Raw genomic sequence first — 20,742 nt, 5'->3', positions numbered from 1 at the left:
GGTAATAGTTGTTTTCCATACCGTAAGATTGGGTGGCTTCGGCCCATTTTACGCCTTATTGTCTATTGCATGAAAGCCACAAAAGTTATTTCCTCAAACACTAAGTACTATTATAACTACATAGAAAGGACAGTTACAACTATCTGTCTCCCATTTAAAAATTAGTTACCTGAAGTATCTTTTGGGTGGTTTAAAGTGGGCCAAAGTCGCCCTGTGTGTTAGGGTGACTTTGGCCCAACCCTCTAAAAAGGGACTAAAGGAAGCAAAACAACAAAAACAACAATATTTAGGCAAAGAAAATAAATTTACAAAAATAAAGTGACAAAAAAAGATGTAGTAACAAAGATCTTGTATACAGTAAATAAAATATAGGTACAAACTAAACAAGTATAGGCACCAAGTAAACAAAACAGTTTAGGTATAAAGTAAACAAAAATGACTTAATAAATGTTCTAAAAAGTTTAGTGAAAAAGTTCTGGAACTGAATAAATCCCTCTTTTCGAAATTTTCTTTGGTTCCTCAAAAAAATCGACTATATCAGACTGGGGGAAAAAAAGTTGCACTGCTGGTAGTGACCATGTCCAGTTAAGTCCATTTTTTTTCATAATAGTAATTTCTGCTCCATTTTTTCTCAATTTTTTCAACTCTAGAAAAAAAAATTTCCAAAGTTACTTTAAAAATATTCAATAGTTATTACATTAAATAATATTAGTTACCAAAATAAATAGTTATAAAGTTTACTAATTGATTAGCTAAATTTAAATAATTCAAAATAAATAAACAAACCTGTCCAGGATTTAACTCTCCATTGCATTTAACAATTACATAATTCTCTACGAGATTTAACAATTTCTTACATAAATGATCTAAAAATGATTGGCTTACTAAATCAATAGTTGAGTCTAAACCTACATCACAACATGGTAGTCGTGAAAGCACTTGAGACTTGTCTAATGGAAAAATTCCAGTTTTGCGAAAACCAGCTCTAAGGTTATCATTCCCATGTTCATTTAAGTTGGTAATTAAACGGTCTAAAATGCTAGGAAATTCATCTTTAGGAAGAGAAGCAACTCTCCTTCCTTTTCCTTTCTCCTTCCATTCACAGAATATTTTGCGCCAGTTAATCTTCATAGGTCTAAAGTAGGCAACATCTAATGGCTGCGTCAGATGTGTAGAATTTGCTGGTAATGCCACAAATCCTACCCAGCAGACAAAAAGATATCTAAAATGCATCTAATATGCATCTAAAAACTGGTCTAAAAGACGTCTAAATTCACGTCGTGAACGGGACATAAATAGACGTCTATCTTATAGACGTCTTTTAGATGCATTTTATTCGACACAAATAATTGCCTTAGATACATAAAAGATGTAAAATATACATCTTAAAGATGTATATTTTACATCTTTACGTACGTCTCTTAAATAGATGTCTGAGGCGCGTTTAAAAAAGATGGATAATAGATTATTTTTTTTAGCTACTAATAGCCCTTTAATACATCTAATATACATCTTTAAGATGTATATTTCACATCTTTTATGCATCTTAGGCATTTATTTGTGTCGAATAAAATGCATCTAAAAGACGTCTATAAGATAGACGTCTATTTATGTCCCGTTCACGACGTGAACTTAGACGTCTTTTAGACCAGTTTTTAGATCATTTTAGATGCATATTAGATGCATTTTAGATCTTTTTGCTAGCTGGGACTTGTTTGATACAAAGTTATTTAGCTGTTAAATTAGTCATAAAAAAATGATTAAATTACACAAGTAAAGAAACTTTTTAACTGAAATTACTTAAATTTATTTCACAAAAATATACATAAGAAACTATATTTCTGAATTGATGCAATTGCTGTCAACATCTTCTTCCACATCGTCGATATCTAAAATATATAATTTAATGTCATTTAAATGACTTTGAAAGACATGTTGAATTCTGAACAATCTATTTTTATGAAATTATATATATATATATATATATATATATATATATATACATATATATACACACACACACACACACACACACACACACACACACACACACACACACACACACACACACACACACACATATACATATTGCTGCACAGTAACCTGATTAGTATTATTTTTCATATTTTTTTATGCGACAACATTTCTTATTTACAAGCAAAAAATCTAATTTATTATAACTTACAATAACTTTATTAACTAATGTGATTTAATGACAACACATTGTCAAAATTTGTGTTTTATATTACATATCAGTTTAAAACGGAAACATGTTTTACATATAATAAGTCTAAATAAGTCACATATTGCATTGCTTACCTGTATTACAAGCTTTTCTTTTACGAGCACGAGCAGGAGCATTTCGCAGAACATCTGTAACAGATTTCTCAAGGTCTTTGACTGATCCACCATTATATTCACAGGAATCTGTCAAAATTAAAATTATTCAATATACCAAACATTTACTAATTTATAGTAATGTATAAAATAAGTATAAATAATGATGTAACGAGAGATAACAATGATGTAATGAGAGATAACAATGATGTAATGAGAGATTAATAATAAGAGACAAATTGTTTTATGAAAAAAATAAAGGAATGTATTATGTATTGTGAACTTATACTGTATTTATGGAGACAAAAATTCTTGCATTACACAAAAAAAAGTCCAAAAATATTTTTTTAATACAAATATCAGTTTTGTAAATTCTACCAAGACTATACCTCGTAAAACACTCCATATATTTACTAGATTTTCTAAGCTTATCTTTCCCCCGTTTCCTTTTCGATTTAATTTCGACTGTAGCTGATTCGAAAATAACCTGACAAATATTTTAACAACAAACTGAAATATTTATAAAGTTTTTTATTTTAACATAGGTAATAAATTGAAATATATTTTAATATATGAATGCTTAAAATTATAAATTACAAAGGTATAAGTATTAAATTTGAAAATAAAATGCTAAGCAAGATTAGATTATACTTACTTTTGCACACAAACAAACTTAAATACCTAGAGTGAAGCTACAAAGTTTTTCAAATTGTCATGTTAAAAGTAAATCCATTAACAAATAATGGTCTAAATGAATTGCTTTTGGCCCTTTCTAATCATATTTCTAAAATTAATAAAATCATAATCATTTACCTTTTCATGATCAAAAAAACATGTTCTCTTGGCTTTCCGCCACCAACTTTTTTAAAACTATCAAGCTGAAATAAATGTATTAAAAATTAATGTAACTTAAATTTATTTACAACATTTAGAGCCTAACACAAGCTAGTTTTTTAGTTCCTTTAGAAATATTTTTTATTTAGACTCTAAACTTATAAACCAAATTTAAACAAACTTATTAAAAATTAAGATAATTAGATCATACCAATTTAGTATACTCAGTTTTATCTTTTAGTTTATTATACAGTGAAATCACTTCGTCCACTGATTCTAGCAACTTCACCCCAGTTGCATGAAACTTAATTTCTATAACTTCTTTTAAATGAACTTTTATTTCCGCAAGCTCTTTGAGGATAACATTTTGCATCTCTACAAACAAAAGAGTAAAAAAATTGATTAACGTATTAAATATCATTTAGCTCGTGAAACCAAATAGCAAAATAATGAAATACCATCTTTAAAATTCAAATTATGTTTGAGTAACTCAAATTAAAATTCCAAAAATACATGTTTTTTTATTACTCCATCACAGAGGTTGCCATAATATTTTGGAAAACCTACTTTTTAAATCAGCTAAAACTTTATGTGTAGAATCAGACAAAGGCAAAAGAGGCAGACTGGAAACCTAATAAAAAATAATCTTGACTAAGTAAACTACTTTGCAATAATAATTTAACAAAAAAATTAATCCACTCAAATTTTAAGTGAAGCTGAAAATAAATTAAACATTCAAGTTTTATAAAAATTCTTATTTAATTTTAACAAATAAACAACAACAAATAATATTCAGATTTATGTCAAACCTCTTGTGATAACTTCTGCATATTTTTCTTTGGGCTTGATTCAAGAGCAATTTTTGATCTCTCCTCCTGTAAAAGGTTAAGATATTAAAGAATTTTAGCTACTAAAGGTAAAGTTGACCAAATGCTACACTCATGTTTTATCGGATCACAATATTATAAATACTTCATTTCTTTTATACCTATCTGTTACAATTATTTTAAAACAAAAAACAAATTAATAAAAAAGACCTCCACATTAACGTTCAGTGGTGTAAAAACCAAAACTACTCACAATAAAACTTGAAACTCTTTGACATTGTGAACTTTGCTTGGTTTTATTGTGTTCATCAATGAAATGTGAAGAAAAAACATCTTCATTCTCTGAATCTGATAACTCTATTCAAAAGAAATAATTATAGTAAGCATCTGCGTCTCGTTATTTTTTTATTCGAGACGAGACGAGACAATGATATCCGGAATGCAATTTTTAAATTCCGAAAGAAAATTTATTATCCCGGTTTTTAACTTTATTCCGGGACAGTTTATTCGTCAATTTTTTCCGGGATATTTCTCGTCTCGTTATGCTTGTTCCGGTTCATTTCGAGAAAACGATTCCGAGACGCAGACCCTTAAATTATAGTTACAACTATAAATAATCCCTCAACCCGTTACTTAATCTTTTAACCAATTTGTACTCTTTCGATTTCTGAATTCATTCTTTCAAACAATTTCAGCATGCTTTCAATCAATTTTGAATTTTCATACTAAGTTGATTGATTAAATAGTTAAAATAAAAGAAAAACTTAGTAATACATAAAAATAATTTATAGTTAAATAGATATGAATTAGATCAAATTAAACAAGAATCTATTTCAGTTTATAAACCATTAAGAAAAAATTATGATATTTACCTAGGTTTCGTGTTATACTTTTAGGATTGGGCTTATTTATAATAGGTGGCGGAGGTTCTGGCAATGAAGAGCAGAATGATTTGTTATTCTTTTTTTTAATGCTTTCATCAACATATGTCTCATCTGACGTAGAAAAGTTATATTCTTCACAACATGAAAATGAATCTAATTATAAAATAATTTGCTACAAAAAGCAATTACATTACCTTTAAAAAAAAATGCATAAAAAAGTTAGATACTGACCATCTGTTATCTTACACTTTATCAATGGAAATTTGTGCCATTCTTTTGTTGGCGACAGGTTGTTTTTCAGTGCATGATTGTAGTTTTTTTTGGGACAATAAATTTGTTGTCCTTCTTTGTTAATCCATTTGGTTAGTGCAACATCCTCTACTAATCTGTTATTTTCTTTCCATATAACTTTTGAAAACTTTCCAGACATATATACTAATGTAATACTTATGTATAAACATAATAATATAAACATAATAATGTTACCATGAATATTAAACATAACAATGTTACCATGAACAAACATAATAATGTTACCATGAATTAAAAATATTATTATTATTACTTTTTTTTTATCATTAATTTAATATTATTATTTTATTATTAACTATTTAAAATGTTGTGAGGAATAAAAAACACTTAGACATAGAGGATTAACATATGTTATTGAGACAATAAGTATTTCCTATTCCTCACAATTTTTAACAATAAAAATTATATTTTAAATCTCAATATGTTAAATCTCAATGACATTGAGAAATAAGTAAATTATATTATTACAATTAAAATTTATTTGTAGATAAGATAATTTTTAAATAAAAATTACTTAATAGATATATATATATATATATATATATATATATATATATATATATATATATATATATATATATATATATATATAAATATAGATATATATATATATATATATATATATATATATATATATATATATATATGTATGTATGTATGTATATATATATATATATATATATATATATATATATATGTATGTATGTATGTATGTAAATTTACAAAAACTTACAACAACTACTTCCAGAAAACAAGAAATGGCTAAAAAAAAAAGCTTATTTTATATTACTGTAAACTAAGGAAGTCAGACACATTAACATTTTGATGAAATTAAAACAGTATTATGAAAAAAAACCATTTCCCAGACTAATGGCTCATTTAAACTAATGCTCTTATACAACCAAAAATTAGACATTTAAAGTGCTGCAATCAAACAAACAAATTTAGAAATATTTAAACTGTTCTTATATTATTTTTATTCTTAATAGTTTATTTAAATGTTATAATTTTTAAACTTTTAATAATTGAAAAGAAAAAAATCTCATACACAAAAAGCTTCATAAGAACCCAAAAAAACAGTTTAAGTAATTTTTTTTACAAGTTTAATTCATAATCCATTACAAGTGAACTTTATTTCAATTTGACAACAAATGATCTTGAAATTTTCCTTCAACAAAAACTTGCTAATTATATAAAAAGAGAAAAGATATATATATATATATATATATATATATATATATATATATATATATATATATATATATATATATATATATATATATATATATATATATATATATATATATAGACTACAGATAATATATTTACATTGACTACAGATTATATATATATATATATATATATATATATATATATATATATATATATATATATATATATATATATATATATATATATATATATATATATATATATATATATATATATATATATATATAGACAGACTACAGATGCTTCTCAAGCTCATGTAGCGCAGGAAAGATGGTATAACCAGTTTTATATGGTAACATCAATACTTTACGAACAAAATCTGTTGTTGGCACTATCTTTTCAGTTTTTTTAATTTTTTCCATATTGGGGATAAATGCAATGCTAAAAACCTTTGAATCTATTGGTTTGTCGTATAAACTTTCCATATTCTTTAAATTAAGTACTGTACATCTAAATGTTTTCTCATCAACCATTTCTTTTAAAATACATATTTTTTTGTTTTGCATTAAGAAGCAGCTATCTCGTGATTGTGTTGAATACTTATACTTATTTTTTTTGTTGACAATGTTTGGATGAGATAACTCAAACTCCTGTTTTCTACGTGCAGCTTGAACAACTGGGTTTCTAGAATTTTTTATTGACTGTTTCAAGTGTTGCAAAAAGTTTTCAAATGGGAAAGCTGATATGCTATTCAAAGAACACTGCATATTTGCGACATCTTGATGCAAATGAGTTAAACTATGAACATTGTAGACAACAAATGTGGGTGTATAAAAATGAGATGAATGCTTTACAAAAAAATGTAACAATTGAGAAGCAAAGTCAAGATATGTGTTCCTAATTTGATTATCTGTTTGCAATAAAATAGACATAGCAACATGAAGACACAAAAAATGCAAAAATACATCTGAAGAAAGAACACTTTTCAGCACTATAGGACCAATGTATAAAAGAAACATACGGAATTCTGTTGCTTTCCATTGTTTTAGTTCCTTTAATGAACGAGGTTGGCGTGCAAATTCAGATGGTAATGTTCCATTATATGAGGCTATTGTAATTGACAGCTTTTCCCTTAAGTGATATGAAAGTCTACACTCCAATGGACCTGATGTCATAAAATATAAAATTCTTTTTGTAACTCCAAGACAGACTACATGCATATAGTCTAAGACAAAGATTGAAATAATTGGAATATCCAATTTACACAAGGGACTGAGCTTCTTTTGATGTTCAGGATACCCTAATTTCCTGAAAATATCTTCATTGCGGAAGGCATGCAGTTCTTCACTATCAAACACAATTCGCTGAGAATAACAAGTACCAACAACTGTACATCTCTCACAACCATGCTTTGCAGTGTGACTAACTATACATTTTATAAAGGAGCGTGCTGGTGCATCACATATAAATGATGATAAACTAAAAGTATAATTTTTACCATCAATTAGTAAACCACTTACCAAAAGTTCTTCTACTTCTTCAATAAAATCAGCCAAAAATAAATCTACTGGTTCTGGTTTACTTTCACCACCATATAAAGCAATCATGAATATATCTTTTTCCCAACATAATCCGAGTATTGGCCACAACTGAAAATTGGATGATTTGAATGTTGGCAAGCCATCTATATTACATGATAATGATATACTTTTAGTATTAAAGGTCGAACACCTTTGCATAGATTTAACAATTTCATTTTTAAGTCCAAAATAAATATACTTTCCATTGCATAGATTGAGTGCTTCAATGTTTTGTGGTGTTTTCATTAGGGTTCTTGCATCGCAAGGAACTTCTAAGCCACTTTCTTTTAAAATACTAAGTAACTTATTCACACATGCCTGGGGTACCCTGAATTCAGAAAAACATGTAGACAAACTTTCCTTCAAAGTTAGATTATGCTCATACTCATTAGACTCTTGGTCATAAGAGTATTCATTGTCTGAAATCGACGATTCATGACGGTCAAAATATTCTTTTAGATTTTCGCAAGGTAAGAAATTATTTCTTTCGGAAATTCCAACACTCGATTCATTGTCTAAATGTACAGATGAGGATTCTAGAATTTTTTTATATTCCTTTTGAACACGCCTACTGCGTCTCTTTTCGTATGCCCTTTTTGTTAAAGACATCTTGATTCCTTGATGAAAACGATGTGCCCAACCAATAAAGCAATCTTTTGTGTTATTGAAAAACACTCATAAATATATATATATATATATATATATATATATATATATATATATATATATATATATATATATATATATATATATATATATATATATATATAAATTAAATTACTTTTTATTCTAGAAATAAAAATATCAACTTGAAAATAATAATTTGATAATATTTCTGCAAAATAAATTATATTGCAAATCACAGAGTGATTTTAATAAACATGCTAAGCATCAAATCAATGGCGGTCATTTATGAATGGCAGTCATTTATAACTATCGCTCCGTCATATCTTTTTGTCATAAGTTAAAAAATTTTTATTAAAGCTATAAAAGACATCTTAAAGACATCTAAGTTTAGATGGAAAAAAGTTATCTATGCATGAGTCTATTTTGTGCATCTAATATGCATCTGAAATAGAGCAAAAATATTATATCTATAATCAGACGTCTTTTCGATCTCTAATATGCGTCTAAAATATACCTATCGGCAATAGATGCAAATTAGTCCAATTTTAGACAATCTAAAAGACGTCTATTGTTTGCTGGGTATGTTTTTGCTTTGACATGCATTCAGTACTGCAATGCTTAAATGTGAAGATACGTTATCACCTATACTGACACTTCTTCCTTGAGCCCTCTTAAGTCTTGGAAGAAGTAAAGAGAAAAACCAGTCCTCAAAACATGTTGAGTAAAACCAACCACTTTTTGATCTGTTATAACGTTCTTTTGGTAACCCATGTTCCATCCATGTATTTCATAACGACTCCGCTTTGTAAACAACATAAGGTGGTAGCAATTCACCATTAGCATTGCCACAAAACATTACAGAGAATGAGGTCTTTGTAGAATTAATTATGCGTTCAGGATACTTACATCCACGCTTTGTTGATATTTTTCTTTTACCTGGATCATCACTGAGATTGGTTTCATCATAAATCCATATATTATCAGGTGATATATTACTTATTTCATTTGATAGATTTATAAAGTAGTTATCAATCACAGTCGTTCCTATTTCTGCTCTCTTTCGCTTTATGTTGCTTGCAAATCTTACTGTGAGTTCTGGATTTCTTTTTAAAAAAGATCGAATCCAATTGCCACCTGGAAAATTGTTTAGAACTGAGGTATAACGACGCCTTTTTTCTCTAAATACCCTTTTACAATGCATCTTAAATCATATTTATCAACAGGAAAACCAAACTCAGATGGTTTTATTGCATATGCCTTAAACATGTCTTCTTCTTTTGATGTAAATATTTGCTGACCACCATACTTTTTAGGATATGTCTGTTTTATTTTATTTTTTGATGTTGATCTTGGTATATCGTATTTCAAAGCTGCTTGTCGTTGAGTAATTAAACCATTCTTTAAATCTTTTAATGCATTGTCTAACTGTTCCAAAGTATAAGTAACATATTTTCTTTTTCCACGATTTGACTTGTAATTTTGTGGCATATTTAAACTAAGAACAAAACAAATTTCGCTATTCACTAATACAAACTATTATACTGATTTTCTATTGCATTACTACTACAAAATTTTTCATTCCAACATAGTAACTACCATAATATCTACTTTTTATCAAGTATGTTTGGTTATTGTTTAATAACAAAAAACTGTAAAATAATATCGAATCAATTTTTTTAATTTAATAAAGAAAAAGTAATTAGCTTTAAAATATATATAAACATATTATAAAATACATATTATACATATTATAAAAACTTTAATATTTAGTTAGAAAAAAACAATTACAAAAATCATATAGGAAAAATAAGTAGCACAAAAGTTTAAACGAATTGCAACATTTGAACAAAAAATGAAAAAAAAAGCAGAATTAATATTTAAAGTGTCCTGATTTTTTTTATAGCAAAGATAAACTCGTTTATGCATTGATTCAATTAATTTCATGCATATCACGCGAGGTACTTTTAGCCAGTACTCATTCAAAAGTTGCTTCAAATGCTGAATTGATTGAATTTCATGGTATGTCAGTTGATTGTCGATCGAAGACCAAATATTTTCAATTGGGTTGAGATCTGGTGATCTAGGGCACCAGGGCATCACATTGAAATTTTTTTTCAAGAAATATTTTTTGATTGAGTGAACTGTGTCAGCTGAAGCCCCGTCTTGTTGAAAGATAAATTGCTTGCTTCTGCCATACAAGTGTCTGATTGATGGAACTAAATACGTTTCCAATGTGTTCTTGTAAGTGTATTGACTAATTCAGCCTTCGTACAGCTCACAGAAGCCTATATCTTTGTGAGAAAAACATCACCAGTTACCAACCAAACCTCCACCGCCTTGTCGACGATGTTACAAAAACCTGTTTGAATATTTCTCAGTTGCAAATCTTTTGACATAGATTCTTCCGTTGCGGTTTACTACTTGAAAATCAGCTATATCACTCCAAATAACTTTTGCCCACTGTTCTACAGACCAGTTCAGCCTTTCTTTGGACCACACTCGTCGTTAACGTTTATCTTTGATTAAAAGAATAGGTTTTCTAGCAGCTATGTACGTTCCAATACCTTTGTCCAACTATGTTCGTCTCACGAGCTCTCTGCTAACTTTTTGATTATTTTTTTAAGTCGTTGAAGATTTGTGCAAGCTTTTTGTAGCTGAGTCTGGGGTTTTCTCTGCTCATTCTGAATAAACCACTTTTGTCACGGTTGCTGAGTTTGGATGGTCTCTCAGTACGCGGCATATCGGAGACGTCCTTGGTAAGTTCCCAGGTTTTATTGCTTTTTCGAACGCAAGATTCAGAAATGTTAAGTATTTTGCCTATTTAAACGTTTGTGTGATTTTTTGTCCTCGCCATACCAATAACTTGCCACTTGATCCCACTAGAAACTGTTATTCGACCCATTTGTACGCAATTGAACTTAATTTGAAATTCACAATATTTCAAGTTGATTTTTAATGAATTAAAAGCTGCCTGATGATGTTGTGATGAATTTTTTGATTGTAAACCACTTATTTTAACTTTATTTGAAAATAAAAAAAATAGTTGATCCTAAATAAAATCGTTTAAACTTTTGTGACACCTCTTAATTTGTATCACCTGTCTTTTAATGAAAATTCTGAGTAAACAGTGATGAGTCGAAACCTACTTTTTTTTATTTTATTAACAAATAACCTATTTGCCAAATTGGAAAAAAAAAATATTTTGATATCTATTTCCGTTATATTTTTATTCAAGAAAAACCGAAGATTAGATCTAAAAATTCTGTTATCGTTTAAACTTTCGTGAATAGCTGTACAAATGATCACTAAAAAAGGTTTTTTTCTAATACATGGGGTGACTTTAGCCCGGGCCAATGTCACCTTATGTAGTGGGCCAAAGACAACCTATTTTTTTTAAATCTCAATTGCAAAAAAGTAATAAACTGTTAAACTTTCAAAACAAGACAGAATCAAACACTAATAGTTTAAAATTAATTCAGTTTATATTCCAATAAAAACCTTCTCCAGGTACTGCTATCGATGTAAAAGTTTACACACTTAAAAAAATTCGGATTTTAGGTGCTTCTTCTAAAGTGCAACTTACAATAATAGCACAAAGACTCGAGTTAAGTAAACTAAGTTAGACTAAATAATTAATAAATTTCCCACAATTTGCTACTAATCATTAACCGGCATACCTTGAGATATCGGTTTTAAACCATTTTTAAACAAAAAATTTTCTTGGGCTTAAGTCATCCCATAGGGCCAAAGCCACCCAATCTTACGGTATTTATCAAGCTTTAAAAAAAAAAATATTTTTTAGTCACTAGCTTTTATATTAAATTTTATATGGCCTGTTGAAGGAAATTTTTTTTGCCAAATTTGCAAGTTTTAAAATAAAAATTAATAAAATGTTTGTGTTGCTACACAGAAACTGTCAACTATTTTTTAATTAAAATTATTTGCGCTATAATTTTTTTATAAATTGATGAATTGACACTCTTTGAAACAAAAAAACTTTCTTGCAAATTTTTTGCTTGTAAGTAAGAAATTTTATTTAATTTTTAAGATGATGTGTTTTTACAGGTTTTTTAAGTGTAAATTTTTTCTTACTTTATTTAACTAAAAAAACCTCCAATATCCTCCAGTCTGAAAATGCATTAAAATCTTTACTAAGTATATATATTATAATTTAAAGTTAGTTTAAGCTTCAACAAAGAACCACCTTACCCACAAATTAACTTTTAGATAGCAGCTTTTAACTAAAATTTTGCCCGCGACAAACAAATCACAAGTTTTTTTAATTATTTAATTTTTAATTAATCAGTTGGCTTTTTAATTAAAAATAAAACACATCATCTTTAAACTTTTAGGCATAAATATACTGTTATTTAAATGATTTCTAATGAATGTATTTTAGAATTTATAGGTTAAAATGAAATACATTGATATATATACCTACATGCTAGAAAATAAATTAAAAATCTCTGACCATGGTGTTTTAAAGGATGTTATCAATGGTATGAATCTGGTAAACCCTAACCCTTAGCTGGAAGCATTGCTAATTCATATAAGAAAGAGATGGCAGGACTTAAAAGGTAACCGTATTTGTTTTGAAAAAAAGCATTAAGAGTGGCTACAGACAGAGATTGATGTTTTTACTGATATTCCTGTGAAACAAGATACACGTGGCAGGCCTTCAATTTAGAATTTTGATGACTGTTCACTTCGAACAAAGTACAGGCGCACCAACTCTCTACAACATGGGCATTCATCTATGAACTACTTTTTGCAGCAAAAGTTTCTCTTAAAAAAGAAAATAAACTTGATGAGGTACATGCAGTAAAGAGAATTTTTGACAATAGTAACAAAATATCTCAACAACTCTCTGGCAATGAGGCTCTAGCTTTACTTTTAGATACAAATACGACCTAAGATGGATATCAACTACATCGAAATGCTGCTTTGAGAAAAAACTGTGAACTTTATCCTTCATATCACATAATAAAGGCAGCAAAATTATCTTGCTATCCAAATGAAATGGAGATTTTTTTGCTAAAATCTCAATGCAGAGCTTGGTCGACCACACTGCACAAAGACTATGTCAAGTACAGAATGAAGTTATTGAAACAGTTGCTGGTGATACAACCATATTTGTTACTTTAAGACACAAGGCAGGATTTGATGGCTCAACAGGGCAAAGTGTCTATAAGCAAACAGTGTCTAAAGATGGTATTTGTTTTATTAGTCATTGTTTTTAACTTGCATAGAACCACTTGACTTGAGCTCATTTGCTGGTGGAAAAAAGACAACTTTGTGGCGAAACTTAAGACCATCATCAACTCTGTATTGTCGCCCTTTGCGTTTTCAGTTTGAAAAAGAGTCTAAAGATTATAATCTCTGAAGAAGCTCAACTAAAAGAAGAAATAAGGAATTTAAATTATACAAAAATTATATTAAACAATGGAAAAGTACTTCAAGTAAAGCATGTAATTGAAATAACAATGATTGATGGAAAAGTACACACAGCTTTATCTGAGGCCACTAACTCAAGTCAGTGTTGCTCTATTTGTGGATGCTCATCAAAAGAGATGAACAACATTGATGCCTGCATAGTAAGAAATTACCAGGCAAAAGGCTTGCAGTATGGTTTATCTACACTGCATTGCTGGATTCGATGTTTTGAATGTTTTCTGCATATTGGTTTTAAGTTGCCTATCAAAAAGTGGCAAGCAAGAAAACTAGAAGACAAAGCACAAGTTGCTGAAACAAAGTCTCACATCCCACAAGCTTTTCTTCAACAGATGGGCCTTGTTGTTGATCAACCAAAATCTGGAGGATCTGGTACATCTAATGATGGCAACACTTCTCGACGAGCATTTACTGATGCCATTTCTTTTGAAAATATAACAGGTGTCAATAAGGAACTAATTTTAAAAATGCACATTATTTTGTCAAGCATATCAAGTGGCTATGAAATAAATACTGAAAAGTTTACCATGATGTGTGCAGAAACTGCAAAATTGTTTGTGAAATTTTACCCATGTACTACATGCCACAAAGCCTCCACAAACTGCTGATCCACGGCCCAGCCGTCGTTAATAGAATCTTACTGCCAATTGGAATGATGAGTTAAGAAGCACAGGAGGCAACAAACAAATTTTTCAAACGGTTTCGTGAACGTCATGCTCGAAAAGCTTCAAGATGTATGGCAAATGAGGACATTTTGAAAAGATTTCTATGCTCATCTGATCCTGTCAAAGCATCTTTGAGGCAAACCTGCACTTCAAAAAAGAAAGACTTTCCTGTTGAGGTTTTGGAGTTATTATCAGGAGATAACATTGTAAATTTGTAAATACTTCATTTAAATATATGCAGACATAGATGGTTGCCTTAAAGTTGTAAATTGTGTTTGAATGAGTTGATAAGACATGAAATTATTTTTTTCATAAGATTGCGTACCTATTAAAAACAGTAAATTTTAGTCACAAATATGTTTAGAAGCTCTAAGTATGTTATTTATATCAAATATAATATTTAATAAAAAAGTAATTTTGGCACAAAAATGGGCATTCCGACCCACTGTGTGTGGTGCAAGTTTAGTCGGTTTTTTACATACTTGTTCCATGTATTCAGTCACTCTTTAGTATGTGCTATGTTTTCCCTATCTGTTGTTGCCCACTGATCAAATTCTTCTTCATCGTCATCTTCAAACTCTCCAATTAAATAATAAAGTTTTTAACCAATCCATTCATAGTTGTTGGGCATCCTTCACATTTACGCATCATACAGTCTTTATTAGTCATGTCACATACAATATAAGGTAACAGTTCTTTGTATACCAAGAGGATGTAAAAGCAGTTTTAAATTCTGATGAATAGCATAGAGGCATACTAAATGTATTCCTGAAGCATTAGCAGTAATACACCATTTTGGTCGCAATGTGCAAAACTTGAAAACCCTATTTTTATTTCTGGGTTCATGGTTTTGAAAGCAACAAAGAATTCCTTTAAACTACATAAGAGCAAACATTTTTGCATGTGAACATTTTTCTTTAAGCTTACATAGTCCTTTTTACCAGGCATTATACGACTATATTCACTATCTTCTTAAAAAAACTTAACTAGTTGAACTGTTCGTCAGGAAGAACTTTCCCAATTTAGGATTAGAGATGGCTAAAATGCCTTTTTCTAATGCTAATTTACTGCAGTATGAGCTACATAATTTGTTAGATGTAATTTTTCAGAAACTTTTCTTATTGACCAGTCAGTTGGAGCAAGTGTTGTCAGTTTTTTTTTTTTTCAGATATTGCTGTAGACTCTGCAATTTTATAGGTTAAAAATACCATCATATTATCAAACAAGTTTGCTTTTTCCATATACTCATTACCGAAACTTGACTGTTCTTCAAAACTTTCTTCTGGTATATTAAGGGAAGTTACTTTTTTTTTTTTAACGGAGGCTGTTAATGCCGTCAATTTTCGTTTACTTTCTCTGATTTTACCTGACTTATGCAATTCTTTGACCTTAGTAGGAGGTGCTCCATCAATTGTAAAGTGTGTATTTACACCCTTTTCTTTATTTTGAATGGGTCTTTCACAAACAATATCAAAATTTTCATCACACTTTTTGATAAATATTTCATAGCTTTACTTCGTCAGGTTAGACTCAACTTTTTTCCAGGTGTAAGATTTAAACCTACAGTTTCTCCTTCTAAAGGTGAGTTTCCACTCACCGTTTAGCTACGGGAACGGGAAAGGGATAGGAAAATTAATCACGTGAGCATGCACAGTTTGTAATTTGATTTTCCCGCAGCTTAGTTTTTCCCATCATATCTGTCTCGGGAAAAGGTTAATCTCAAATCAACTTTTTCCCGTAAATAAGCAAATAGCGAAACGAGCAGCCAATCACCTTGCTAGAGTTTTCGAAAAATAAAAACAAAAAAGTGTAAAAGTTTCCGAGAATTTTTCCATTTTCGTAATTTTATCATAAAGCTTTAATTTCGTAATTTTGTCAAAAACATTTATTTTCCTATAATTATGTATGTAATTACTTAAAGCTATTTACGCGTATATTTTTATTTTCCTACTATGAAGAATGGAAATCATTAAGATATTTAGTTACTCACAATTACAACTGTTAGTTTTACTGCTAATTTTAAATTATATAAATACCCTAATAAAATTTTAAAATATTAAACTTTGAAGTGAACTGTCCAATTTACGATATTGATTATTATAAATTTAATAATGAATGAATTAAATGTGGATCTTTCAAGAATACAAAATGTTCCAACAAACTTGGACGCTCATTTAATATAAGAAGTGAGAAAATCTCCATTTTTATGGGACACAACAACTCGCGCATATAAGGAAAAACCTTTAAAAGTTGAAGCATGGAGGCAGATATCTACTTTATTAAAAGTAGAAAGTACCTATTTATTTTTCTAAAGTATTTTTACTAAAGTATTTTTTGGGCTAAAGTAGCATTTAAGAGAGCAACTCAAAATCATGTGGGGGGTCAGAAATTAAGTATACACCCTGAATGTGTATATATATATATATATATATATATATATATATATATATATATATATATATATATATATATATATATATATATATATATATATGTATATATATATATACATACATACATACATACATATATATACACACACATATTATATAGATATTATGTAAATTTTTTTTAGTCTTCAGCCTTTTCCTGGAAGAATAAAAAATCCTGAAAAAAGAAAAATTTGGAAACTTCTTATAAATAGAGAGAAGGATAAAAAGCTCTGGAGTTCAGGTTCTAAGTCAAGAGTATGCTCTAATCATTTTAAAATCGTATAAAAACATGGGTCTCAAAATTAATGGAAAGTGCTCTATTCTAATATTCGCCATCTTGAATAAACTAACATTACGGTTGGTTTTGTTTTCAAAAGCAAAAAATGCCAGCCCGGTTTTTACAATTAAATTTTTTTTGGTTTAATATAAACGGCTAAGTTCCCTCCAGTATATGCTTTTTCTTTTCTTCTTTTTTTTTTTTTTTTTTATTTTTGCTTTTTAAATAAGAAACTCGTTTTATAAGAAACTATAACTATAAGCCCCAAAATCTTAAAAAACTATTAGTACTTAGTAACTTTTCGATATGAAACTTATTTTAATAAGATTCGAGGAACTTTTCCTAATTTGTGCTCTGTTCAGGGACAAACCTTAGGATTATATGACAGTGATGGACTTCAAACTATTTTAGCTGACAAAACTTGATAACATGTTTTCAAAGTTCATTTTATACACTTTTTCTCACTTTCAATAATTAAGCAAAATATAGTACTTAGCAGTATGAGTTGCAAAAAAGTTCTCTTAAAATAAAAAACTTTCTAGTGCAAGCTCATTTGCTTCGTTTCTAATATGTAATCGGACAGAAAAATTAGCGATAAAGCGTGTTACTCTTGCGAAACATGATTCCTTTTTGTGAATTTTAAATTTATAAGAGAATTAAAGACAATTCTCTGGTAATATTAAATCTTTAATATTAAAGAAAGAGAAATTAAAAAGACAGACTTTCTTCGAATAATAAAAATAGAATTTATGTTCTTTGCAAAAATATTTTAAGTGAATGTAAGTGGCTATGAAAATAGCCGTTTTTTTGATTTACACAGTCCTAGGCATGAATAATAATGTTAATAACGTTTAATGCATACCTTATACTTTCGAGGAAGTCAAACAGGATACGCTGTCACAACCTGATCCCAAATATGAAATAATCGGGGAATCTCTGCATCCACATAAATTCAGAAAATAGTCAGCTATCATTTCACGGTTAGTTGGTCCCATCATTGATTTGAATTCTGCTTTCGCTCAACACCACATAGCTTCTACATGATTTGTTGTCACGCCAGTCTGAAGTTCTACAAAGTTTAGGGTGTGGTTTACAGTGCCATGTAAATATACAGGAGATTGCAAATCATTATAAGCTGCCCACATATCACTTCAAACAATAGAGCCAGGAAGTATCCATTGATGTATGATTGGAATCAATGTTGCACAGTCGCGATTTTGGACGGGAATTAAGAAGCCTTTTTTAGTAGCAGGTTCATATCCACCAAATATCCACTGCTGCGGGATTACTCTACCAACGTGATACTTCCTTTGACAGAAAACAGATTCATCTATTTCAACAATGCACCCTGGACCACCTATTGGATCAGGGTTATTGATGAAATATGAGGCACAAATATCTCTGCAAAATTGATTCCTATCAATAATGGTGTCATCGCTTCCTATGTTAAGTTTTTGCCTTATATCGCTAATTGATAATCCCCGACTCTTACTTGCACTTCTACTCCAAGCCTAAGTTAATGCTAATATATTTGCCATGGATGCAGGTGGGATTTTTTCAAAAAAGCTTATTCTTATATCTCACGCGCCCTTTTAAAGCCTTGTTACTAATGACGAAACGACGTTGAACATTAAACGTTTCTGTACCAATTATTAGGGCTGCGGAAATTAACGATTAATTAATCGATTAATCGCTAATTTATTTAATCGATTTAAATTTCTTTAACCAGTAATATTTCGATTAATTTTTGCCGGTTTTCCGTTACTTATTTTTTTTTTTTTGCCGTACATATATATATTTACAAGTTTCGTAATTTATAATAGTAATATTTACAAGTTTCCTTAGTCAAAATATATAAACGAGATTATAATTATAATTAAAATAGTACAGACAGGACTTCAAGAAGATCGTACTGATCTTATCACGAAGCCCTTACAAGTGAATAATATATATTATGTTCAATATAGGTAATATATTATATATTAAGTACAACTAGTTGTATTAAAACTACTCGAATATTAAAGTTAACTTTAATATTCTTCAATTAGAATAAACTCAAGATTACCTGCTTCTCTTATATTATATTTATTAACGTTATTTATAAAGAAATTATTTGTGAAGTGGTATGGTACTTGGCCTAATTTAAATTTTAGCATGAACAATATATTTTGATATCTGTTAATTTGATCAATGTTAAGCATAAAAATTTATAAAAAATATATATCGTTTTCATATAAATCATTCGCAAAGAAGTTATTTTCAGTTTTAAAAGTTTTAAAAACGTCTAAACGCAACTTTTCAAAATCAATTGTTTTCAAAGTCATTAGTTAAATTATTTGTTTTATTATTCATCTGAAATCTCAATTTAATTTTTCACAAACAAAAATAAAAAAAAAGTTTTAATTGACACCCAATAGAATTTTTCCAGTTACCGCCTAAACCTCAAATGCCTTTTTCATGACTTTATATATCCTATTGATTTTATATTACTATTTCCAACGTTAAATTACAAAGTATATTAGGACTACAAAATTCAAAATACAAAGAACTTTGTATTCTTTGTAGTTTCCCTAATTACAATTATCATGTTCTCAATATTTTGATTTCATACACACTAAAAAATTATGCTGTTATATTTAACAAAAATATAACAGCATTGGGACACGATATAACAGCATTAATGGCGTTATCTTGTATTGTTATGGTGTTATTATGCTGTTTTTTTTTTCACTTATGTTGTTATATTTTTATAAATAACAGCAAAAATAACAGTAAAATGCTGTTATTTAAATATAAATAACAGCAAAATGCTGTTATATCGTTATCCAATGGCGTTATATTTGGTGTTATATTCAAAAACCAAGCTAACGGCATAATATGCCGTTATATATTTTTTTACACGTTTTGTCTTTATCCATGGATAAAAACAAAGCGTGTAAAAAAATTACTTGCAAGTAAGATAAAAAACTAATCATTAATACATTATCTATATATAATATAATTAATAGCAGTTATTTGATCTATTAAACAATATGAGTTCTTTCAATGCAATTATTACTAGTAAGGCATAATATATATCTTATAAAATATTTTTAATATATCCAATGACATTTTGATATAATTGTAAAAAAGACACCATAAATATTCCTTGTAAAAATAATTTTAGATCAATGAACTTCTAATAAATCTGTTTATTTTAAGTAACCGCTTAAACCAAGGATTAGGTGTCATATTTTTAATGACGTGTCAATTATCAAAAATTTATAAAATCAGTTTATTATTTTTGTAATTTCAAAAAAAAGCTTTATATCCCTTAATCGTTAGGCATAAAAAAGTTAAATAT

At 28.6% G+C, this 20,742-nt stretch overlaps 1 protein-coding gene and 1 pseudogene across 1 annotated transcript; both read right to left on the bottom strand.

The window, feature by feature from the left end:
• Positions 1 to 461: 461 nt before the first annotated feature.
• Positions 462 to 9,840, bottom strand: LOC149888244 (uncharacterized; annotated as a pseudogene).
• On the bottom strand, positions 1,834 to 5,508 carry LOC145187050 (uncharacterized). The gene is made up of 10 exons (XM_090087523.1): positions 5,114 to 5,508; positions 4,871 to 5,035; positions 4,252 to 4,355; positions 3,981 to 4,046; positions 3,739 to 3,802; positions 3,383 to 3,546; positions 3,151 to 3,215; positions 2,727 to 2,824; positions 2,320 to 2,427; positions 1,834 to 1,889 (listed from the first exon to the last, which is right to left on the bottom strand). The coding sequence occupies exons 1-10, from the start codon at positions 5,406 to 5,408 to the stop codon at positions 1,834 to 1,836; spliced, it is 1,185 nt and encodes a 394-aa protein (XP_089943649.1). The 5' UTR covers positions 5,409 to 5,508.
• Positions 9,841 to 20,742: the final 10,902 nt, after the last annotated feature.

The sequence above is a fragment of the Hydra viridissima genome, unplaced genomic scaffold (assembly GCF_058129835.1).
Source record: "Hydra viridissima isolate aposymbiotic clone 2 unplaced genomic scaffold, HvirCarnegie_v1 scaffold_5, whole genome shotgun sequence".
Taxonomy (NCBI): domain Eukaryota; kingdom Metazoa; phylum Cnidaria; class Hydrozoa; order Anthoathecata; family Hydridae; genus Hydra; species Hydra viridissima.
The sequence above is the reverse complement of the archived record's forward strand: the minus strand, read 5'-3'. Positions and strand labels throughout refer to the sequence as shown.

What these genes read in the sequence shown, in the direction of transcription:
- LOC145187050 (XM_090087523.1), bottom strand. Translation starts at nt 5,408, where the DNA reads ATGTTTGTTCATGGTAACATTGTTATGTTTAATATTCATGGTAACATT. An exon ending in AAAGAGTTTCAAGTTTTATT is followed by an intron (nt 4,047 to 4,251) that starts GTGAGTAGTTTT and finishes AACCTTTTACAG; the next exon opens with GAGGAGAGATCAAAAATTGC. An exon ending in TATATGGAGTGTTTTACGAG is followed by an intron (nt 2,428 to 2,726) that starts GTATAGTCTTGG and finishes TAATTTTGACAG; the next exon opens with ATTCCTGTGAATATAATGGT.